This window comes from Thermobia domestica, chromosome 9 (assembly GCF_964235325.1).
Source record: "Thermobia domestica chromosome 9, izTheDome1.hap1.1, whole genome shotgun sequence".
NCBI classification, from domain to species: Eukaryota; Metazoa; Arthropoda; class Insecta; order Zygentoma; family Lepismatidae; genus Thermobia; species Thermobia domestica.
This window is the reverse complement of record NC_137462.1, coordinates 116,635,512-116,661,900: the sequence shown is the minus strand read 5'-3', so window position 1 is coordinate 116,661,900 and position 26,389 is coordinate 116,635,512. Positions and strand designations below refer to the sequence as shown.

At 35.9% G+C, this 26,389-nt stretch overlaps 1 protein-coding gene across 1 annotated transcript in view; it reads right to left on the bottom strand.

The window, feature by feature from the left end:
• Positions 1 to 26,389, bottom strand: part of LOC145694959 (nuclear RNA export factor 1-like) — a 99,545-nt gene that overhangs the window by 23,165 nt on the left and 49,991 nt on the right. The window contains exons 8-10 of the mRNA XM_081771770.1: positions 19,195 to 19,295; positions 15,378 to 15,414; positions 6,219 to 6,418 (exon numbers count right to left, since the gene is read on the bottom strand). Coding sequence (XP_081627896.1) covers positions 6,219 to 6,418; positions 15,378 to 15,414; positions 19,195 to 19,295 — 338 coding nt within the window. The remainder of the gene's footprint in view (positions 1 to 6,218; positions 6,419 to 15,377; positions 15,415 to 19,194; positions 19,296 to 26,389) is intronic.

Below are 26,389 nucleotides of genomic sequence, written 5' to 3'. Positions count from 1 at the left end.
TTACATTTACTTTATCTTTGCAGTAAACAGTTTAACAACACGTTATTTTCAAAATATATATATTCACACAGAAAACAAGCACGCACATAATTAATTCTCAATGTTTGAGTTTCGTCTTTGAATCATGCCAAAATGCTTCTGTAGCGACTGCTTTATTTAATTATCAAGCATCGGAAAGTCTGCACAGATCAGGTAATTTATAGGTAGTAACGATTAAACTTTTTTAATGTAATGTCCTTAAATACTTATATATATATATAACACCATGTGGCACCTGCACAAACAAATAAAAAAGGATGCAGTTATTCAACACTTTCAAAGAAGTTTCTCCTTACAGAAATAACATTATTGTCGATATCCAACACTGTCCATCAAGAACAGATTTCAATTTGAGAAATTAAAAATTAGTCACTTTGCGCCAAATCAAGTGAATATATAGGATGTGGAAGAACTTCAAAGATACACTTAGTCGGTAGTTGATGTTATGACTGAATAGAGTAAATGGGTGAATTAGCCTGCTAAGAATTTCTTTTGGCGACTTTCTACGTCTTTGCTCTTATCTGCTATATGAGAATCATTTATTCTGCATTCATAGTCACATAAAAGAACAAGTTCCCAGTAAATTATTGCGCATTCTGGAAAATAGTGATCATTACTTTAACACCGATGCGTGAATCTTTAATTCCGTTGGTCGCCTTTGTCTTTTCATATCCCGAAAGAAGTCGTAAAACCAATCTTTATAATGGATCACGAATTAAATGAAAAAACGTTTAGTACCTGACCATTAAATCCGTAACAATTCTGGAAAATGTGTACTGTTAGCCTCTTGTTCGCTACTCGTGTTTAAACTGGAGTCTGAAAATAGAATTCTTAATGATCAATTAATGAACCACAATACAATCTGATACTATCTAGCCCATTCTGCTATCTGCTGAGTGGACGTCAATAGAGTAGTCAAGTACAGAGTCCATCTTTTCTGAGATGGTCACATCACGCAATTTTCGTAAACGTATATGGTTTTCAAAGCTCTACATGCTGAATCTAAATTGGCTTATACAATGTCTCAGTCTTTCATGATTAATGTTGTAAAATTTCCGAAAATTCTGAACCTGCTGGTAAAAAACAGTTTTTTTCGGTTTCTTTCCGGAAAAAATGGAAAAATCTTTATATTAGGTTAATTTTACTAGTAATGCAACCGTTTTTCTTTCAAACGCGTGAAAAGTGTAAGTTGAGAAATTTCAATATTGCGAATATTTTTTTTTTTTTTTTTTTTTAAAAAAAAAGAAGCATTCGAAAATAAAACTGTTGTAATTATTCTTGAAAATGAATAGTCTGCACTCATTTCCTTTATGTGCTAATTAGTCGTTTATTCTTGGTTGTGCATTAATTACAGAACTTTTACAGTTGCATACACATCTACCATCATGAAGCGTTTCTGTTGTAACAAATAGGACTCTTGAATGAATTTAGTCCTTAATGTGCTCTTTGATCCGATTAAATTTTGTAAATTTTAACCAAATTATTTCTTAAATGAGAGATCAGTAGGCAAATTTCACTAAATACTCATGAACTAAAACATAATTACTATTACTTAATATTTTAATGTAGGCTTTATATAAATTTTATGTACAAAATTTTGTATGCAAACAAATACCTGTTTTCTACTGTGACAAATTATCCATATATATAAAAATGAAAGTGACTATATTTGTAACCTAACAACTCTTGAACCACCAGACCGATCTCGATAAAATTTTCAACATAAATGAGGTTCGGGCGTGAGATGATTTTTATCATTTTACTTTGAAGGTGGGACTTGGAGATGTGTCTAATCCACAGTTTTCGGGGTTGCTGAGCTGAACAGTGACACTTCCAATGCGGTTTAAATCTAAATTCAGCACTGCAACTTGGAGGAAGGGAGAAGGTATATATATATATATATACAGAGTGTTAATGAACTATACCGACAAACTGAAAGAGGTGGCTCCTTACATCAAAATAAGAGAAAAAGTTCATATGGACATATGGGGAAAAGTGCATATTTCAGAGCTAGGGCTCTTCAAAATCGCGAAGAAGCTAAATTTCAACAGGCCCTATTTCGAATTCGAGAAACTATGGATGGTAGTAGTTATCAGGGTAAAGGGAAATACGCATGCGCAATCCAAAAATGCATATTTTATCAGTATTCAATAGGTGTACATGGTATTCCCTGCAGGATGAAATTCCCAGACATGCCGTTAGCCGAATTTTCAGATGTACTCTAAATTTATGCTTGGTCCAAAGTAGGCAAACGATAAGCTTTGACAGTATTAAATACGAGATCCTTTGATCGGATGTCGGAAGTGTTGAGGACCGTCAGCAGCATGGTCTCTCGTATTCGGGAAAAGGCGTGCTGCGGAGTTTTCTCTCACGCTTAGAAGTGCAAAAAACGTGAAATATACCGTGAGGAATTACATCACAGCACACGTTATTCCGAACATAAAGAACATAGAGCTGCCGATTCTTAAATCTTTCGACTTCCCTCCGAAGCGTTGGGTGTTCATTGTTGTCAATGTTTACATTTTGGCATTTGGATCCACCTTATAATCAGGGCATATCTGAAAACAATGTTGAGAGCATATCTGAGAATAGCATCCTGCAGAGAGTGCTCTGCACACCCATTGAACATTGATGAAATATACATTTTTGGATTGCGTATGAGTGACACTTTCCTTACGCTGATAAGGACCACCATCCACAGTTTCTCGAATTTCAAATAGGGCCTGTAGAAATTTAGATTTTTCGCGATTATGGACAGCCATAGCTCTGAAACTATGTACTTTTCCCCATAGGTTTTATATGAACTTTTACTCTTATTTTGATGTAAGGAACCACCTCTTAAAGTTTGTCGATATAGTTCATTAACACCCTGTATATATATATATATATATAATGATTGAAAATAGCTAATATTAGTGTCGAATTTATAGTTTTGGGGCCGCTGAGATGAACACTGACATACCGATGACATTTAAATCCAAATTCAGCGCCATTACTTCAGGGAGTGGAAGATGGATATAAAAAATGATCGAAAATGACCGATATTAGTGTCGAATCCATAGTTTTTTGGGGCTCTAAGTTCATTGGTGACAGTTTTGGTACCACTTGATGTCCAAATTAAACGTATTCTGCCAATGTAAAGAACGGGTATTCTGCTAGTCTTTATTAGGAACGGAAGTTTCATATGTTAAATTCTTAAGTATATTTCTCGCTGTTCAAATTTACGCACTTGTGCAGTGTATGTGTGTATATGTAAATAAAATCATGTCTCTTTTTGAGTTGTTCGAAAAATATATTAACTGATTCATACTAGCTTTGCTATATTGAATAACTTGTACTAAAAATACAAATCGCTGAGGAAAGCAACGTTTATTTATAAAATAATAAATGTGTGACAATTTCGCCAACTAATTGAACATATTAGCTTCATAGGACCACAGTGGCTCAGTGGTAGAGCGTTCACCTCTGGTGCTTGGGGCCCTGGTTGGATTCCAGCTCGCACCAAGTGTGATCTTTGTGATCGACAAACACCGTGTGCGTGAGTTTCCTCGGAGTTCTTCCGTTTCCTCCCACTTTCTTCATGCCACCATTTTATTTCTCATCATCACCGTCTCCTTTAGTCTAGCCGGCATAACCGTAGGACATAAAACTCAGATTTCATTTAATTTTTCATTTCGTATTGGCTTCATCAGACAGTGTCTGGTGAAACCAATATGTTCAGCTAGTTGGCGAAACTGTCACACATTTAACGTTGCTTTTCTCAGTGATTTGTATTTTTAGAAAATATACAGATAATAAAGAGGGATTTTTGCCAGAAATCAGAAAATTAAAAAGTAAAATTAAAATCTGTTGCTTTAAATATTTTTCCTGCTAGCGAAATATATACATTGTGTATGCGGTGCAGACACGTTACAACAAATAAGATTAGTATCAGGCGAAGAAATATTTTTTAAATTATATTTTCCGGTTTTTGCCAATATTTCCGAACAAAAGATTGTTTCTAATGGATTCAAAATTTTCGGAAATTTTACACAGCACAAGGAAGGTACATATCTCCTTAAAATATATATTTGATTTTAACGTACCAGTATGAATTAAAATTATTCTGGCCCCGTTACTTTAACACTTTCTTGCCATAAAGCGGGAACTTCATAAGATTGCTTAAGATACTTTACATGCGTCTATATTAATTAATGTAACTAGGACTATATTTTAGTATCTTTTGTAGCCATAACTGCATTCTATCACGATGCTAACTTCTTGGTAGATCTGGATTGTTATATCCTTTTTTTTTTTCTTCTTTCTTTCAGGTCTTTACAAGACTATTCATGATAGTTCCGGTTTTGGGGAAATCTGCATAGATCTCAGATATTGTGAACACCTGAGCACAAAATATACTATTCTCGATCTGTACTTTTCTTTCTTCTGTGTTTCCAATGTAGTCATATCATTCTTTCCCGCTCCTTGATGATCACATGATACACATTTTTGCCTTTGATGTAGATTCGAAATTTTTTCTGGTAGGATCACATATGATTCGGATTCCACATTAAGATACACGTCCACATCCATATATTCGTATTTCTGAAAAGGTACGTTAAGCTCGAAACCAATAAACCTTTCCTTCATACGGTGCACAACTATATATATATATCCAAATCTATTTTCTATGTACAGTATACTGAGATTACTAATAATATGAAGCTTTACCACAATAATAGTTATTAAAATAATGGAAACACCTGTAGTTCGCTACACGATATATGTATGATGTAATAACACTGAAGATGTATGTGCAGTGCTTGACAATTGTTAGTGATGTGATAACAGCAGAAGATGTATGTTGAAGATGGCAGACATTCTCTGAACTTCGAAAAGGCCAAAAATTGTATGTGCGCGGCTAGTAGGTGAAATTTATTTGATAGTCACTGTGTTAAGTGTGTCACAAGGAACGGTTTTCAAGGTAGTAACGAGCTATGGATTTCATAGTAAAACTACGCCGACGAAAAATAACAATGAAGGGACGAAAAGCTTTATTGAGAGGGTTCACTGAGCATTAAACAGTATTGTCACTAAGAATCACACAATGAATGCATCAAAAGTGACTACGGAACTCAATTTGCACCTGGAACAACCTACTGCTACAATCACAGTTCAATACGAGTTCCATTACCTGAATATCGGTGGTCAGGTTGCAACTGACAAATTGCTGATCACCGTAATACTGCTTTAGTCAAAGAAAACGATGCCAAGAATCTGCAGTCCATTGTCCTTGTAAACCATCAACGGTGGAAATGCGAATATGGCCCGACGAGTCCTCTTTTATCTTTCAACAACAGCCCGAGCTTATGTACGGTGCAACCAAAGAAGCTTATGCTCCGACCTGTCCTCCCTACTGTGAAATTTCGTGGAGGCTCTGTAATGCTGTGGATTGTAATTTTTGTTATTCCGTGGATCCAGTGATTACGCTCATAAGACGAATTACTGCAAGTAATTAAGTGAACGTATTAGATGATCACGTGGATCATATGGTTCACATGTTTCCCACCAACGATGCAATTTTCAAAGATGGCAATTCATTCGGCCATTCCATACTACTGGAAGTGTTGAAATGTAACTTCATGAACATCGGGATAGATAAACTACAACACTTCCAATGGCCCTCTAACAACAATATTACTGAATACCTGTGGTCAGTGTTGGAGCTCCGATTCCAGAGCAGATATCTTTTCCCATTCTCACTGACAGAACTAAGTGCTTCACTGCTAACCATCTGTAAGTTATAATTGAATCACTAATTGGAAATTAACGTCTCTTTTTTGTACCTTTCTATAGGAGACAATGGTTATTGCTTAAACTGAGGTCCAACCCACTATTCGGATCTTTATGCTTGATATCCACTGAGGATCAAACCTAGGAGCGCAGAAATGATACCAATTCTCCAATTGGTTTAGAAAGAACATAAAAATTATGAACTATTTAAAAATAAGAAATGTAAATGAAGAAATGAAAACAAAAAGGCAAGCTTCTCATAATTAGTTTAACATTATAATTGAGTTATCCTCGCAGTAAATCAATCCTCAAGTGTGCGTGAATTAAACAAAACGTACAAAAGTGCTTTAAAAAAATGAGACCGACTTTTATTTTGTTTTTACAATGAACAGAAAATAAGTACTCACGTTTTAGATAATTTGGATGTGGTGACTGAAAATAAAGCATCATTATGGTAGGCTTGCAGCAGTCTATCTCGTTTATTGGAATCAAATATTTTGTAGAATTCTTCCAAAAACTGTCTCACTAGTATCTTTCCATCGCTATTGCACATAAAAGCTTCTTTGGACTCTGGTAACGGTATCGGTAGGTAAAATTTCTCTCCGTCCTGAAAATGAGGCCATAATAATTATACAAGGTTCATCGGTAAATTCGAAAATAATCCGAAATAAATAAATTCAGGATAGTTATTGCTCACCATCGAAAAAAGTACATCATATCATATAAACCATTCAAATAAAATATTTAATGAATTAGTGATATGCACTCAATTCCCAAATCCATAACTATCTTTTACAAACGAAAGAATGGACGATATTCCACTTCCTTCCAAGAATCGTCTGTGAAACGTTCCTGAATACCTCTCACATACTATAGGGTATTCATAACTTCCTTCTAACAATACAAAACTGTATGACAAATGAACTGTTATATTTACAAAAGTACTGTTGTAGCAAAAAAGAAAGGAAGTGAGATGGGAGATAGAAGCCAAAATTTTTATTCTTTGCCGCCTCGAGTACATCTACATTCGATTTCGCTAGTGTTGTGTAACATTTCTGTAATTATGTTAGCAACAGTGTTTGTTACATTTGTTATAAGTATGTCCTGACTAGGTATGCCACGTTCCGTAATCTCTATCCCTGACAAAAGTTCTCAAGGTGGTTGGCAGGCTTGGTGTGTAGTGTCCCTCACACTCCACCCAAAGTTCCAGAGCGTAAGCACCAAAGCTATATGAAACGTAAACCTACAACTTAACGTGGATCCCAACCACATGAATTCCTAACCGAAATCAAAACCGAGCCTCTCGTAAGAAAGACATTACACTAATCATACTACAACAATGAGGGAATTCTAAAACTTCACAGAGAAAATTCCAGAGTAATAGAATATATTGGTGGACGTGGTGGCCAGGGTGTAGGGCTGTTGCACCCAATCCACCTTATGAAAATTATTTAATTCAAGAAATCTCGAAAGAGTAGTCCTGAATACGGCGTAGCTATGTATCTTGATGGAAAATCACTGTGTGTAATAAGTTATTTAGATGAGTTCCACTAAGTTTTCTAACATGTTCAGGTAAGCTATTACTGTGTGTTTGCTGGAAGATGATCAATGACTTTGTCATGTATCAAAATCCACTAGGTATTTGATTTTCTCTTGTTACATGACATGAATATTTTCTGAGCTTCACGTATTTTTCCTGTTCAGTTTCATGGAGATGTGATATGTATCCTCATTGGGAAAGCACAAACTTTGGAAATCTTCATTGCACTGTTGACTTGACGCAAAACCTCGGTAGCGAAAGTAAAATGACAAGGAAGGTTATCTGGTGTCATTGCAGTATATGGATTTTATATACATAAAATGCAATCGTTGTACAAAAGTTTGTGCACTCTACACAAAATTTCGAATTTACTCGAAGCAGAAGAGCAGGCATGAAGAGACTTCATCGAAACATTCTCTACAAAGGTCCGGAAACTATCGGCCACTTCATGAAAGGGAAAGAATGTTGCCAGTCTCCTTGAACTTTGTATACCACGCAAGAATGCTTCCGTAATGAATTTTTGTATTAGTCGTCCTTATTCTCTCATGAAATTCAGATGGACATTAACCGGCGGCCTACGTACGTGTGAAAATGGCATTCTACTCTTCACCCCTTTAATCAATATCAAAAACAATTTCATGTTATTTCTTACAGTCTTTGTTCTATAGAGATCCAATACTGAAATCGAAACTGATAAATATCTACCACTTTCTGTTTCAATAGCAGGATAAGGTTGGAAATAGAATCTATCTTGGATCCTGAATCCATCTTATCATCCAATACCTTTTTATTCAATGGCGATCAAATATTTAAACCAGAGTTGGCAGGTTATTATTCTTTTTTCAATCGATGTAAGGGCAATGATTTAATCTACTTCACAAATCCACTTAAAAAACTTTCTCGTTATGCCTTATACAGAGGTTGTTCAGCCTACGTTTGGCCGATTTCTTTCCTTCTCCCTCCCGGGCAGAATGGACTCACCCGACTGGCTCGTGGCGTCCTGCAATGTTGTGCAGTGGCTTTCTGGGAACGGAGTTTTTTTTTTCCGCGCGGACAACAATAACACACAAAACAGGACCATTGTTGTAAGTGTTGTGTTAAATTTGTTTCCAAGTGTGTGGGTTTCCGCTCTGTGACAAAAATGCCGCCCAAACTAAGTAGGTTTTGGGAAGGTTATGTTGCAGTTCTTTATGACGCCCACTTTAGTGTTTCTGTCATTAGAAAACAGTGTAAGAAGAATGGTTGGAACATCAGTTCAAGTGGAATAAAAAACGTTATTAAAAAGTACAAGGGCAACGAAGCTCCACCATTTGGATCACCAAAGAAGTTGCCTAGGAAGCAGGAATGCACCAAGGCCATCTCCACCATGCAGAGGAAACTTCGCAAAATGGTAATGCAAGAAAATCCGCCAACACAAAGGCGTATGGCTAATCGTTTTGACGTGTCTTTGGGGCTGTGAGCCGGACGTTACACCATCAACACAAGCTGGAAAAAGTCATGAAAGCTCGCGGCCATCTTCTCACGGATGCCCACCAAAAGGAACGAAAGTGTAACGTCCGGAATCTGTACGAACGGCGTCTGGCAAAACAAAGGTGGATGTACGTCGTAACGCTCGATGAAGAATGGATTTACCTTTCCGACCGCGGCAAACTGAGAGCCATCATGTACCGAGAAAAAGGCGCCAAGAACTTCAGAAGGTGGGTCCGTGTCTGTAAAGAATCCTTCCCAAAAGGGTTCATGGTCGTTACTGAGGTAAACTGAAGATTCGTAGGGTGGCGAAGAACGGCAAAATAAATTCGTAGTATTTTCAGGAGCAGATCACGCGGCCGATCTACGAGCATGAGATTCCAACAATGTACGGAAATGACGCCAATATGGTGTGCATTCACATGGACAAGGCCTCATCACATACCTCACGATCGACCCTCGCATTCTACAGGGAAATGGAGGAGGCAAGTGGTATACAGGTGATACCTTTCAATGAGGTACCTGTTAAATCTCCAGATGCAAGTCCTATGGACTATTGTGGATTTGGATTGCTGAGGCAGGCTTTGGGAAAACGGCGTATGACAACTGTGGAAGGACTTTGGAAAGCTGTGCAAAGGGAATGGGACAAGATTCTCCTCGCAGTTCTTCAAAGAAGCCTATTACAGTGGAAATTACGCTGTCGGACTATTGTTAGGAACCAAGGGAAACACATCGAGCCCTTACGGGCCTGGCGCCATGGATTCTTCTAAATTTTTAGGTAAGTCGAAATTGGCCAAATGTAGACTGAACAACCTCTGTACTCTTTGTTCTTTAACAATAAATATTGGAACCAAATGTGATAAGTACATTTCTGCCACTTCGGTTTCAATAGAGGAATTAGGTGAGATATCAAATCTGCTCTTGAGATGTTAATTCCACAGAAAGAAACTATTTCTCGTTATATATTAACAGCTTTTCTTTATGAGATCAATATTGGATCCCGAAGTGGTAATAGATTCAATCATTTCCTAAATACTTCTTCAATTATTGGAAATACCGTGTCTTTTTCTTTTTCATTTGCATTTCTAGTTATATGTCTCAGGACTGCTGATATCATTTGGGATCTTATAGTTTAGAAATTCTTCTAGCACTTTCTAAATGTTCATATGAAAATTTATTTTTGTTCTCATAGCATTTATTTATTTTTGTTAGCTTCACATATGTATTTATTCTGTCTATAGTTTTCTCTCCTATTTCACATCTAATTATTCTTTTCTCATACTTTCTGTTATCTTTTTTCTTCTTATTCTTTTAATTTTCCTCCTATTTGCTTTGGTGTAGAGTTTATTTTTTCTATTATTCTTTAAACAGTGGATTTTTCTCTTTGATATATCTTCACTAGTTTTACTATTTGGTCGATCCTCTATTGTCTTAACTTATGTTTCTTTTGTTCGCTCTTTCTAGTCCTGTGTCCTTAAACTTTCCTTCTTTTGTTGTAAGGCATGTACCGAATTAAATCTGCCATTTTTAAATTGATGTAGTACCTTTATTACGCATTGTACAAGTTTATGTTTTACATGTATTGATAGCACGTACATTAACTTAGAAATTGATATACTTTTCATTGTTTTATGCTGCAGGGTACACATACAACAATGAATGAAAGATATCGCCGTCAACGAGTCGTCGACAAATGGCTCCAAAATCCTTGTCGGCTGTGGAGTTTGATTGCGAAGGACCTGAAAATGCCGCACAGAACTGTCCAAACCATACTGGCATAGTACATTACGGCTCAGTCCATCGAACGACAACTATCAATCGAAATCCTTACGGCCCACGTGACCCTCGACTTCACAAAAGGATCGTGAGTGTCATAAAGAAGAATCCTAGTGCTTCTGTCAGGGATGTTTCCAGGAAGTGCAACACAAGCGTCAGCATGGTGTAGAAATCGAAGCAACGCGAAGGCATGAGGACATACAAAAAACAAGGTGCCAAGAGTTTCAGCAAATCAGCGCACCGTCATCACATCACGTGCTCGCAAACTCTATGACTACCTCGGACGCGAAAATCACCACATCATTATGGACGACGATAGCTACGTTAAGGCCGACTTTTCAGCGCTTCCTGGCCAAGAATTCTATACTGTCTCACCTGGACAGCATCTCCCACGATCCGAAACAACGGTCGCAGTGGGGAAATTCGACGAGAAATATCTTGTGTGGCAGGCGATCTGCGAGTGCGGAGAACGGAGTTCAGTTTTTGTCACGAAGGGTACGGTGAACGCACAGGTCTATGTCCAATACTTGCAGAAGCGACTGCTGCCACTAACTCGAAAGCAGGATGTCCCCACTATATTCTGGCCTGATCTCGCCCCAGCCCACTACGCCAAAGCGACGATAAAGTTCATGAAGAACAACGGGATCGAATTTGTCAAAAAAGACGTGAACCCACCTAAAGTCCCGCAGTGCCGGCCTATCGAGCGTTATTGGGCGCGAGTGAAAGGCGTTTTGAGGAAGACAGGTGAGGCTACGAAAACCATTCAGGAGTTTCAGCGAAAGTGGATTGCTGCTGCCAGGACGATCAAGAAAGTGTCTGTCGAAATGCAATCCATGAACTCTTTGCATTGTTTCTTTGAGCATACTTTAGGTAAATGTACTTGCTCTCAATAAATGTAAAACAGAAACTTGTACAATGTGTAATAAAGGTATTACATCAATTTAAAATGGCAGATTTAATTCGGTACATGCCTTATTGTATACAGATTGTTTTCGTTTGCTGAAATGGCTTCTATGTATGTATATTTCATTCTTCTTTCTTTGGTCATCATACTTACATTGGATATTACTTATTTATTTTATTTATAATCATATATTAATGCTATTTGCATATATAACCTACTACCATTAATTTTCACTTTGAAATATACTATCGACCTACTCGAACTGTTATGTTTGTTAAGTAATTCTAGAATGCTTTAGGCTTATGGGTCCGGAATTCCGTTCCTATTACAGGTATTTGTACTTTCTTTTCTATAATTTCCTCCGTCTTCGCAAAAGAATCTTGAAGTTAGTTGAAAATCTTGTAAAAAAAAAATCTTACTCGATTTTATATGTATAATTTCTTTTCTGTAGTCATATATTGAGTAATATATTTCAAACTGTCTTGAATTATTTCCATTAACTAACATTTTCTTTTTCATATTATTTAAAGTTACCATGTATATCTACCACATATTTTGCAAATCCTACTGGAAATGATTTTAAATTTGGGTTACTGTAGTGCAACACGCAGTCATTATTATTATTATTATTATTATTAAAGATTTATTTCTTTTTCTTCAATAACTATTTCTTCCTTATTTTGGGTGTCAGATGCTTGTGTTTTTATTCACATTTGAAAGTTTAATACCTCTTTCTGTTTATTACACTTTTTTATTCTATCTCCATTCCTACTTATTTTAGATAGATACATATTTGCTTATTTTTCTTTCAAACTTATTTTCTGTATTTTCCATTTGATTCTTTGCTTTGTTTGTTTGTTTGAGTTTGTCAAATTAGTCATAATTTATTTTGGCTACAACTCTCTCTCATACACCATTTTATAAATCTAACATTCCTTTTTGTCTTTAGCACTGCATTTCTTTTCCCTTAATGATACATGGGATACAGATTCTATTTTTTTCTGTACATTCTTTTCCAATGGTTTTCATTCACGCAGATTGTACATCTTTCTAGATATGAATAACAGTAGCAAACAATATGATTGTAATCACTACATTTCATTTATTTTGAACTGATACGTAGTTTTAATGAACAAAGCATCATACATGTGATACACTTTGCCGTTTGCTAGAGATTTTCTTCTTATTTTTTGGTTAACTTTGATTATAATGTGGCGTCTGGCTTTGGTCCTATTCTGAAGCTTAGTTTTTAACATTCTTTCTGTTTCCTTGTATAGTTCTCCCTCCAAATTTTACTCCATGACTGTTTTTTCTATTTCTTCATCTTTTATCTCCGATGGTATATTGTGTATTATCATTTGTGGATTTTTTCTTTTAGAGTAAATTTTTCTCGCATCATAATGTCTTCTGTTGCTGCTGCTTCCAAATTATTGCGTTCTTTGTTGTTCTCATTGATGTTACTTTCAGTTGATCTATTGCTCCTTTTAAGCGTTTCTGAACTTCCTTCAATGTTTCTCTTGCTTTTGGTTTTATGATTATTACTGGTTTTAGCTTTTCTTAATTTCTTCAATTTTCTTCGTTCACTGTGCTTTTGTTGCTTTCAACATATGAACATAGTTTTGTGGGGAGCTAATGTTCTCAGAATCATTTTCATTTCTTTTTTCTAATTTTTTCCTCAGCTGGAACATTCTTGTTTTAAGTCATCGTTTTCTTTCTTTAATTATTTGTTCTGGTCTTTTATGTATTCCAACTTACTCTGTTTTGATAACCATCCACGTAGCTTGTTTTTGTAGTCTTTATCCTTGTAGCTCAATTTTTGCTGGTAGTTGTACAGTATCTACAAATATTAAGGTGTCATTGTAATACTTAATTAGTTCTATATTTACATCTATTTTTGACATTTCTCCATCTTCTGTTTTATCTTTCTTTCTTTCTTCTTTCTTTTTTGTAATCGTTTCAGTATCCTAGGAAAAGATTTCATATCCAAGGTTAACCCTCTACTCAAACCGGAAGTTGTAGAAATCATCCATTTTCGGTTTCAATGTTTACCGAGATAGAACAAAAACGGTAACATAGAACGGCAAACAGTTTTCTGCCAACGATTCAGCGTCTTATGAGAACATACAATCATTACCTGCAACACTACCAAAACTGGAAGTGGTTGAAATTTATTAGTACTTCCGGTTTCAATATTGATATTCATAGAGCATAAACGGTAAACGATATCTAGAATATTCAGCATCTCAAGAATAGATTTCATCTTCTCCGTTGGCTTTCTATTCAAGATTTCATCTTCTTCGTTGGCTTTCTATTCAAAGTGGAAGTGATAGAAACAAATTATTTTCGGTTTCAACTTTGGTCGCTATAGAACCAAATCAGTAGTAGATATTTACAAGCGTTTCTTTCAATCGGTTCAGCGTCTTATGAGAACATGCCATCATCATCTGCAATATTCTACCGAAACCGGAAATGGCTGAAATTTACTAGTACTTCAGGTTTCAATATTGATTTCCATAGAGCAAAAACGATAAGAAATATCGAGAAGTGGTTTTCTGCAATCGGTTCAGCGTCCCCAGAATAGGTCCCATGTTATCTCTTAAGTTTCACTTTAAATCGGAAGTGGTAGAAACAACCGTTTCCGGTTTTAATCTTCAAAGCCATAGAACAAAAGGGTTAACAGACAGCGACAAGCGATTCTTTCCAATCGGTTCAGCGTCTCTTGAGAATACATTATCAGTACCTGCAACACACTATCGAAACCGTTAAGTAGTTGAAATTTACTAATACTTCTGGCTTCAATACTAATATTCATAGAGCAGAAACGATAAGGGATGTGAAAAAACGCTAGCGGATATGAATGAGATTTTGCGTCCAAAGACTGAATTTTTTCTCGAGTTTTGTTGAAACGGATGGTGAAAAATCTACGACTTTTCGGTTACAACATTGGTTGCATAATGGATAAAACTGTAGTTAGCGACAAACAGTTTTTTGATATGGATTCAGTACCAAGAATATGTTTCACCTCTGATTTTGTTCCTCTACTGCAACGGAAAGTGACAAACACCAATTATCACTTATGGTTTTAATCTTTATAAAGCAAAAACAGTAAGATAGTAAGTAGGATTCACCTCCGACGAAGAGAATCTATCTTTGATTTTATCCTTTTATATCAACTAATAGTTATAGATGTACAACTTTGAGTTCTGAATTTACACAGTTTGGAAGCTACTTAGTTTCACGCTGTCTATTTTTTTTTATTATTATTATTATCGTATTCTTTCCTTTACACCGTACCTCATGTTGTAAATATGTTAAACACCTGTGATATGTACATGTCTCTTTCTGTACATCTTTGCGTAATATTTATTTGCTTCTATATTTTTAGTGAAGGTAAGCCACATATCTGCAGCATTCTTATCCTTTTGCAATACGTCTTACATTACTTCGGTGGCTGGTGAAATTTCTAAACGAACTGCCTTGTTACTCGTTTTGTTACTTTTACTGCATATAATGCTATTGCATGGAATCCACTCTTGATTATCTGCTTAAAAGCATAATAGAAAATATCCGAAATATATTCGTTCCTTCAACCAGCTATATCGTTCAAGTACGAATAACTTAATTATCTTGTAACAGAAGTAAAATAATGAGTATACTGTATATTGTTATACGAAGCAATTTTCGTTAAGTTAAATTATCCATCCTGGTCACCATGATGATTCTGTTTTATATGATATAAAGGACTCACTTCCCACAGTTTATCCTCTCTCGCATAGTTTTTTAGGTATATTATTATTCCTTGTCTAATAAAAACCTACATATATAATAAATTCAAAGTTAAAAAGAATTTTATAGTGATTGTGATTAAAAACTACTTACCAATTTCTCCAGTTTTGGAAATATATTCTTTAGAGTACTGTAACAAACAAAATAAAGCAAGTTAATTGAATGTAAAAAATTAACACACATGAATTAAACATTTTCAAACTTATTTTTTTTTCTTTTAATGGCATTTCATATCAGCATGTTAAGGAAATCTCTCTCTCTCTTTCTTTCTTTTTTCTTGTTCTATTTTATTTTGGTATTGTCTAATACGATTATAAACTTTTTAACATTATTATTAAGGAAGAAATTCTTATTACAATATTTGATTTATTTTTTAGCTGAAGACAATCATAACGCAGCTTGAATATCTCGACAAAATCTCTTCTACCTGAATGTAAATAAGTTATAAATTTTAATATATAGCCTATAAGAGGGTGTGTTAGAAAAATAATGATACTGGCAATACTGTGCACGAACCTAAAAAGCTGCTACTTCACCTTCACACGACAGTTAAATTAACCCTTGCCGTTGATTCAGTACAAGTTTGAACATGCTCACGTTGGTACACGATTGTTGAGATCATCTAAAGTGAAGTGTTACGAAAAGGGATCTGCAATCGAGTTTCAGCAAGATTGTGCCATCAAATTTTGTGTAAAGCTTGGTGGTAAAGCTGGCTCATGAAAACCTACAAAAGGATTATGGAGAACGTTTTCTATCCAAGGTACAAGTGTTCAGATGGTACGGTCCGCAGCAAAAAACCTGCAACATGAGCATGTAAGTTTATTGTGAAACTACGTCTAACAGCGCAGGAAATCAATATAACGTCTAAGTGGCACGAATCACGCCAGAAGAAACCTCGGCGCCCTCTTAACTGCACACTTATTTTGGAGCAAAAGACTTCGTCGTTTCACAATAAACTTACATGCTCATGTTGCAGGTTTTTTTACTGCGGACTGTACAAGTCCTTTCTAGAAGGCCAACAATAAGTGGAAGACGAACCTCGTACATGAAGACATTCAATCTTAAAAACGGATGACAAGATGAAAAGGATGAAGTCTCTTGACAGGTCAGATTATCGATTGCCGGAGAGAATGATCAATAGTGAGTTAAATTTGAACGTATTTGCCGTCCATCAAATTATAACACAGAATTTGGACATGAGAAAAACATGCGCCAAGATTGTTCCAAAGAACTAACACATGGCAGTCTCCAGCAATTAATTGTTGGCAGCATTCCTGTGGTGCTTCACCCAATATTGGTTGGTTCTTAGCCCCTGTAACTTCTTTCTATCCCTTCTTGCTTTAAAAAACTTCAAAGGACACCATTCTGGTATTTCGGATAATATTCAAAAGAGTGTAACCGGCGAGATGAAAGGTATTACAGCACTGCTACGAAGAATGGAAACAACGCCTCCATCGTTGTGTAGTTGCCCAAGGAGACTATTTTGAAGGGGATTAACTTTGATTTCTAAAACAATAAAATTTATCGTTATAAGAAATTCTGACTCAATACTTTTCTAACACACTTTATATATATATATATATATATATATATATATATATATATATATATATATATAGAGAGAGAGAGAGAGAGAGAGAGAGAGAGAGAGAGAAAGAGAAAGCACAATAACTTATATGTAAAAAGGAATGTGTTCGTGTTTCTCAGACAGGGGTTCAAACCGATTTTTCACCCTGAGCGTTGCTATGTTTCGAAGAACAGAAAAATAATAAAATGGGTGTGCTCCTGTTTCGTAGAAAGAGAAATTTGACTTTTTATATACATTTGTGGAAAGCCTGTACTGCACCAGAAGTACGCCGATATTTGTATTAGATGTTGAGAGATTGGTTCCATCGTAATATTGTAATCACACATACAAATTGTAATAAAAAATTATTTCATAAATTATTGTGAAAGTCAAGATGGCTGGTATATCGGCAAATCTTAAAGTGAAAGGAACAAAAAGATAGTGACAATGAAACATTTAAAATTTGTCCACATCTAATATCTCATAGTTATATACATTGCACGGAAAGTATTTCGGATATTTTTCAACTCTTCTGCTTATTGCAAAGCAAAACTCAGTCATTGTACACTCATGCTTCAGCAAATCAAGAAAAAAGCTGAAGATTGATGCTTCAGGTTTCGTGTCAAGAATTTATGACTGACTTTGAACAAGCAGCACTAAACGGTACAACAGAAACATTCCAGCAAGCGACATTACACATCTGTTTGTTTCATTTTGCCCAATACAAATGGGGAAAGGTACAAGATATTGGATTGGCTTCACTTTACAAGGCTGATAATGATATGAGGAAATAGGTTACGAGAACAGATGCACTTCCACTCGCTCCTTTTGAAGACATTCGTGATGCATTTCCATATATACGAGACGATGCACCCGACATCTCATAGGCACAGGTTTTCCTAGACTATTTGGCGGACACCTATGCTCACCTGAATGCAACCTTCCACCCGTTAATACAGCAATAAGTTTACTTTTTTATACTGGATTGTTATTTGACTCCTTACGTCGTACTAATTATATTTTTATTAATATTTCATGGCAATAAGAAGCCAATTTGATGACAGCGATAAAAGCACGAACCATGTCAAGGTTTAGCACTTTAAGTTTAATAGGAAGTAGACATAAATAATCCCTATATATACAGATTCATTCTACTTTTGAGCAAACACTGTCCGAGAATGCGGCTGCTGGAAGCAGGCAATTTAACTTTTCGGAGAAGATTGTGGAGACGTTTAGACAGTCGTAATCGGGTTCTTATGAGTAGGTTTAGGTTTGGCGAGGTTGGCCTTATCCCATACTTTAATGCAGTATCTCATTTCATTCATTCGGATAGTTGAAATTACAATCCAATAAAAAAAGGTGATATACTAAATTGATTGCGTAAGGTTCATGCCATTACTGTTCATTGCAAAATATTTTATTTATTTATTTATTTATTTATTTATGTGTCTGTGTGTTTGTAATTCGTTTTTGTTGCAGTAAATCACGACTTCACTTGTGCGACAAGGTTCTATTGCGAGCCGCACCCTTTGGATTTATGTTGGTGTTTTGTTCATTTCACCAAATATTTCTAATATTGAGGTCCTATCAAAACTTGTCATGTGATTATGCGAAACAGAAATGGGTAAACAAACAACGTTGCATAGCTTTAAGGCATTCTGCGAAATAGGAGGTAACCCAAAAAGTCAGCCAAAAGTACTCTCAATTTTTCCTGTATTTGTCTTCTCTTTATTGACTTCAGTGCGTTAAAACCTACTTCTTTCGATGGATTGCCGTAATTTGAAGATATCTATACAGGCTTGGTTGATACTCTATACAGGGAAGGAGTAATGAGTCAAAGCGAGCGAAAGACAGTACTTACAACACAAATCGACTTGGCCCGGAAAACAAAACATTCCAGGCAAAACGCTGGCGAAGGGAATTCGAATACTGTGGTTTAGAGCTTTGTAGAATTGCTGCTTTGCTACCAAATGGTTGTTGTATAGATGAAAGAAAGAAGTGGTCGCTTATAGAAGGATGTATGTGCTTTTCTATATTGTTCACACACGTTCCTAAAGAATAGCCGTTAAGCGAGGTGACCATTGAAAGAAGTTTATATATATTCTACACATTGGAAATATAAAATCAAAAGCGTTAAAATACGTGCAGTTGTGAAACCTTAGAAATATCTATCTTAGGGTTTAAGTATAAGTAAAATAATGGGTATTTGCATTCGTATATGGTACAGAATTCAAGTACAGACATCCAGGAGAAACAGTAATAATAAAAAGATATTTACTTGAGCATATTTTATGACTAATTTCAATCTATATGCTATTTTGAAATCTAGAAACAAAAACTTACGTTTTATATCTAACTGAACCTGTGCAACACTGATTTCCTTGTAATGATAATTCTTCTAGTGCCAATTCTTGTAAATGATCCAACTCTGAGAGAGAGTGCAGCTACAATATGAAATAATATTATACTTTCATATAGATGTTTTTCAAGCATACATAACAATATATTTTTACTGACAAGGAGTATTATTTTATTTTTCTAGTTTAAATGAAATTAAATTTCTAGTTTTATGTCCCACGGTGATGTTTAGGCTAAAGGAGATGGATAACCAATGAAGGTGAATAATGATGAAATAGTTGCTGGAATGGGAAAGTGGGAGGAAACGAGAGATCCCAAGGGAATTTACAAACACAATGTTGTCCATCACAAACTCGCTTGGCCTGGGCTCAAAATCAGTTACTCCTAGCGTCGGAGGTGAGAGCTCTTCCACTGAACCATACGAGGGTGTAGTTCCCGTTTCTAGTTTAAGTAACACTTTGTGGGATGAGTCAAGAATGAACTAATTGGTGCACTGAGAAACGAGAACACTTTCGATTGATTAAGTCTTTCAAAACTGTGGTTATATGAGGAATGCACAGAGTATCTTTATTTACAGGTTTCTGAAACTAAAATACTCTCATTAAAAACAATGCTTACGCTTTTCGAAATACGAAGTCTGTCCAGAAAGAAACCGAATTTAAAAAAAATCTATAAAACTGTTCTTGATTTTCTGCTTACAGTGTCGCTTACTGGAATTTTCCCCAAGTATTTTAACGGTAACTGCACCATCCTGTCTTGTGTCACAGTGAGACAACTGACGCTGAACTGAAGTTGTGTTACGTACTTGTAACGATTTTGTAGTATTAAAAACTTAAGATAATGGAAAGCTACGTGCGTGCTTCAAATTTTGTTTGAAATTGGACATTTACAGAAACTTTCAAAATATTGTAGGAAGTGTACGGGAAGAATGTGTGAGCCGAACCTAGTGCTATGAATGGTTTCACCGTTTGAAAGTACGAACAAGATTCAGCGATGATGATGCAAAACCTGGACGCCCAGCAATATCAGTGATGAAGTTCACTTCTGAAAGTTCGCAATGTTGTATTGAAAAAACGTTGTTTCACCTGCCACGAAATAGTTGAGGACAAAGAAATCAGAAAATCATCCTGTCATGTGATCTTAGTTGAAGAACTGAACATGCATCATGGTTGCTGCAATTCATTACACAGTTACTAACAAATTAACAAAAAGAAACACATATGGAAACCGCAAACGAAGACAATAGCTTCTTGAAAAATGTCATAGTAAGTAACGAAGCTTGGGTCTTCGGCTATGACTTTGAAACAAAGGCACAGTCACTTCATTGGATGGAATAGTCTTCGCCGAGATAAGAAAATGCACGTCAAAATCGCTCAAACTTTAAAATGATGTACATTGTTTTCTTTCGTTTTTCTAGTATTATTTACTACGAATATGTCCAACATGCCACCAACATCATTAAACCATTAACAAAGAATATTATTTAGAAGTGATTAGGCATTTGAGGGAAGCTATGAGGAAGATGAGATCGGAAGCTTGCAAAGAGGAACATGGATTTTGCACTATCACAATGCTCCTAAATATTTGGCACTCCTCGTTTTTGGCGAAGAACAATACAATGTTTCCAATTACCTTACTTGCTTGATTTGACGCGCCTATGGTGTGGGAGACCCGGGCCCGATTCCCGGCGGAAGCTCATGTGGTTCGAATTCCACGTTAATCAGTAGGTCCACGTCTCCTATAGCCTCGCTGCTGAACGGGATGTTAAACTCAAAATCAACTCAACTCGCTTGATTTGGCCCTTGCAGACTTCTCTCTATTCTCCAAAATGAAATCCAGCCTAAAAGGTTGCCATTTCCAATCCATATAAAAGATTTTTTTAAAAAAAAGTTCGCTATAAGGCCTCCAGGTTACTACAAAAAGCGCATTCAAGGATTCGTCCCAGCAGTTGCGCGTTGGGAGCGATGGATTAATAGCAGAAAGAACAATTTTGAAGAAGATAAATCTAAATAGCTTCCATAAAGATTAAGTACCTGTAGGAAGGCCGGTTTGTTTTGGACAGACCTCGTATACGCAACAAATAGGTGCACTTTCTACCAGGTTTTATGAATCCTAATACAAGTACTAAGATCATTTTCTCATTATACTATAAGGTTTATATGTGCATATGCTCTCTGCGAGTCTGCGAGTATCCCTTAAATTTCATACTAGTACACCAAATTCGTAAGCTCTGTGTATATAACTACCTTCCACCTTCGTTTTTCAACTTTGGCTATGATCGCGCTTATACTTAGATAATAGTCAGTTAATGTACTTCACTAACCAAGAAATGAGTTTTTCAACACAATGAAAAGCTGAATGTTCAACTACAAATTACCATATCGTCTACAATATCTGCAAATTTAAAAACAATTCTTCTATTTCAATAACTTTGTTTATCATTTTTACCTCAACTATTGTATTCTGAATTTACACGCATTCTTGTATATTGTAAGAGGTCTGAAAATAAGATTGCAAATTTGTTACCGTAGCCTTACATTTACAATACTATTCAAACAGCTCGACAAGGTTTCATAATCGTGGTGTATCAGTGTCTCACAGCAGATGAGCTTGAGTTTTTGGCTTTGCGTCCTTATGCAACACCAAGGTAATAAACGACAGGACCTACTATTAACGTGGGCTCCCAATCATGGCTAAGGGCTTGAACCCAGTGCAAGATCAACCACCACAGTGTATGCCTTTCCCCACCATACACTCTCGCCTCCAAGAAAGTTAGATTACAGGACTACGGCATTGATCTCGACTGTCTCATAGCAGTGTTCCTGTCAACGTGGTAAGATGTCTTAGTGTCATTTTTTGCTCTGTGCTGTCTCGAGAATTAAAGAAGTTTAAATTACACTGAAGAACAAACATAAATTTCTTTTTATGCTTGTCAAAAGTGAAAGAAAAATCAAGGACATGTTAATCAAAAAGAGAATATTTTCATGCATAAAAAAAAAAAAAGGGTTACAGACGGACTAATGCTTTTCTGAGGAGAGAAAATATTAACAATAAAGAGAGATCCATGTGAGGTTCATTATGTGTAATGAACATAATTCACGAATAAATTTTAAAAATTTGTCGAATTTTTAACCTCAAAATCGTTTGGCTATGAGAAGCAAATAATTATTCTGGAACACCCTCCCTACTAAGCTGATATGGCCCCAATTTACTAGTAATTTACTAGTAGAGTAGTTTGAAAATGACGGCGCTACAGAAATGTGGATATAACGCTTTTTCTAGGATGTAACGCAAACTTAACTATCACACATCGCATCTTAGACAATTTGTTTACCTTTCCTTTTGATAGTACGCTTTCTAAGCTGTCTTAAAAATTGAAATAAAAAAAAAAAAAGAAAAAAGTGGAGGCAGCAAGCATAAGCAGAGAAGGCACAAACTTAAAATAAGTGTTGTTGCTAACAGAGTTTACTTTAACGGATGGGGAATTTTTCAGTGTACACACTTACATGAAATCTCAACACAAGTGCTTCGATTAGAAACTGAATCCTGAATTACGCTCACATTCATCAAGTAATACACATTCGCATACTGGAAAATCTCTAAGAAGTACCCTCGACGAAAACTGCAAGAATAGTATGTGGCACCACAAAATCAAACGTCCAACTACGATTACAAATCCGAACCTGCAATCCAGAGGTCATCGTCTACGACTAACCTATTGTAGCCCAATAGCATCATTTTTATTTATTTATTAAGTCCCATGTTTATATACTGAGGCTAAGGGAGACAGCGATGCTGAGATAGATGGTAATGGTGGAATGAAGAAAGCGGAAAGAAAAGGAGAATCCCACGGAAATCCATGCACACGGTGTTTGTCCACCACAAAATTCACTTGGTGTGGGCTGCAATCGAAATAAGCATTCCACGCACCGGTAATGAGGGCTCTACCACTGAATCACTGCGGCCTCCAAATAGCATCAATATTCGAGAACAAAATATTTTTCTGATTGTAATGCAGAAATCCAACTTTATTCTGTTGGTCGTTTTTTATCTTTCTTATTATCTCACATCATCGGTTTTTTCTTCTTAATATTATTTTTAATCGAAACTGAAAAATGACAAAGATTTATTTTCAAATGTTAATCATCTTTGTAGTAAACGTTATACTATCACAATTAACTAAAAGCTTTCTCTTTTAAAGGTCTCTTTTTAAACGGAACAGAAATAGAGTAAATATAAATTACTTTGAATAGAATTCTACGTTGTAAAAGTCAACATCTCGAAGACAGCTGGAACAATTCATCAAATATTATGCATGAAGCCGTTGGTAATACAGAAAATTTAACTACTCAAGAGAACGGAAAACCGACTCATTAAAAATAATAATAATAATAAAAAATTGCGACTATTAAACTTTATAACTGACTGTAATAACTTGATATGTCTGGCTCAGCTCCTGGGAAGTTAATGTGGCCACCAAACAAGTCGGCTGATCACAAACTGCAGTTTTGGAATCGATCTCTGATTGGAAACATGATTGCACAAGAATGAAATGAATGGTTCGGGTTTGTCTCTGGTTCCGCATTTGGAAGTCATTACTTTAAAAAATATATATAGTTCTAAAATGGATCGTTGCCTTGTTGCTGAAAGGCCATCAGATTTGAATCTCTTAAGCAAACAAACAAACGAATCTGATAATACATAAGTGCATTAAATACGATCCAGAACATTGACATTCATAGATGAAGGAAATAAGATTTTACCTTATATATTAATGAAAGGAGGAAACAACCGATTTATTTTACATACCACAATTCTCTGTAGGTGCGAATTAAATAACTTACAAAGAGTGAAAAAGTGGCTTGACTGGACCGAGACTCGAACCCTGGATCTCCGCCATACTGTGCCAGTGCGTTAACCACTACGCTACCCAGTCCGCATCCCAGAACAGCCAAACCTCTTCTCACTCCTGCAGTTGGTGCTCTCTACTCAGATCACAGGATAGTACCACATCCTAAGCTGCTGTGCTTGAACAATCCAATGTCCATATATTGAGAACATCTTTAACGGTTGTGATTTCATATATGAAGGGTAAGGGGAAAAAAGAAGGAATGTCACAAAACTGTATTTTCGAGAAAACGGCGTTTTAATATTGAAAGCCGCGTAAAAAAGAATAGGATTAGTCAAAACTTTTGCCCCTTTATACATGGATATTTTTACATCTACGAATGCTTACATATACAGTCAAATACTACCAGGAGTCACCAACAGATAGGACAAAGTACCCGATAAAGCACACACATGGACATTCCTTGTTTTTTCCCCTTACCCTTCATATATTAATGAAAGGAGGAAACAACCGATTTATTTTACACATTACAATCCTCTGTAGGTGCGAATTAAACAACTTACGAGTTGTTTAATAGTGTAGGTGCGAATTAAACTCTGTAGGTGCGAATTACATGACACTGGATTATCCAAGCACAGCAGCTTAGGCTGTGGTACAAGCCATGTGGTCTGAGTGGAGAGCACCGACTGCAGGAGTGAGAGAGTGTTTCGCTGTTCTGGGAAGCGGACTGGGTGGCGTAATGGTTAACGCATCGGCACGGTATACCGGAGATCCCGGGTTCGAGTCGCGGTTCAGTCAAGCCACTTTTTCACTCTTTGTAAAGATTTTACCTTGTTTGACATATTTATTGAGTATCCTCACTCAGAAAGCAATTGTATATTACGTACAGACACATCGAAATATTCTTGTATTTCACAAATAAAATGAAAAAATAAATAAATACTTTACATATATGAACTGATGAACACGATTTTGCTCTTTTATGGCCACACATTCATTTCACCATATATACACGACGTATTTGCACATCTCATGTTCCACCAAGCACTGGTGAGAGTGTGAGGAATAGTGAGAATATATCCGTACAGGAAGAATCTTTCTCTGGTATGTAATAGGTATCATATCCAATAATGTACTGAGTAGAAGTGGGACTTCACTGAAATGACGACTTCATTGTCTTTATAGATGATATGTTTTTCTCGTATTAACCCATACTAAAATACATAATCCAACCAATTCAACTTCTTACTAGTATGAAACTTAGAGCAGCAATGAGTGCTTCATTGCTGCACAACAACAATATCTGCACTAAAATTATATTGTCTATAATGTATATGAAGCTGATGCGTTGCTGACACGAAGAAGATAATTCGCGCATTGAAGAAAATTTTCTTAGTTTCCCAACGATCGAAACAACTGTGAGAACGGATTTGGAATTGGCAGTTCATTTCGTAAAATGTTTATATTAAATAAATGAAGGTCTATTTGTGTTACATATGAAGAATAAATTTGGGCTGATATACGCACTCCTGGGGACTCTGTTTTTGATAAGAGTGTCGACAATTTTCTCGCAAACTAAAAGTAAATGTAGCAAATCCACTTTCACAAAAATACAATGAATTTACTATATGTTTACATGAAAATTATATGCAACACACTTCTGAGTATCAAAACAACATCTGGCAATTGTGATTTCTTCGGCATCAGCTTAGCTTTGAAGTATTTGCATTATGAATCTAACGAAATAAACCAAAGTACTCTACTGACGAATATTTCCAAATAAGCAAGTTCTTTGTTTAATTCGGTGAGAAAGGAAGCTAATGTTCGGGGTGTTATGACCCGAAAAATACCTGGTCTCACTTGGAAAAGAAGGAGTTTATTATTCAGTTACAAAGAAAGAAAATTAAATTTATTGTTTCTTGTTCCTTGGGTTATGTCTTTCTCACAGAAATGAAGAAATGTTGTAGACATTTATTTTCATTTAAAATAAACTGTACAGTACTGTTCAAAAAATTACTATGGAACCCTCTAACGGTTACGTAACTTTTACTACATAAGTCAATAATAATAATAATAATAAAAAAAAACTCCGTGGCTAAGCGGTTAGCGTACGCGCCTTTGGCGCGGGAGACCCGGGTTCGATTCCCGGCGGGAGCTCATGTGGTTCGGATTCCACGTTAATCAGTAGGTCCACGTCTCATATAGCCTCGCTGCTGAACGGGACGATAAACTCAAAATCAATCAACTCGATTAAAAAAAAACTTACTTTGTGCCTCAGATTAATAAAATGGGAATCGTCTAATCCTGTAACAACAATCTCAAGTTAACAAA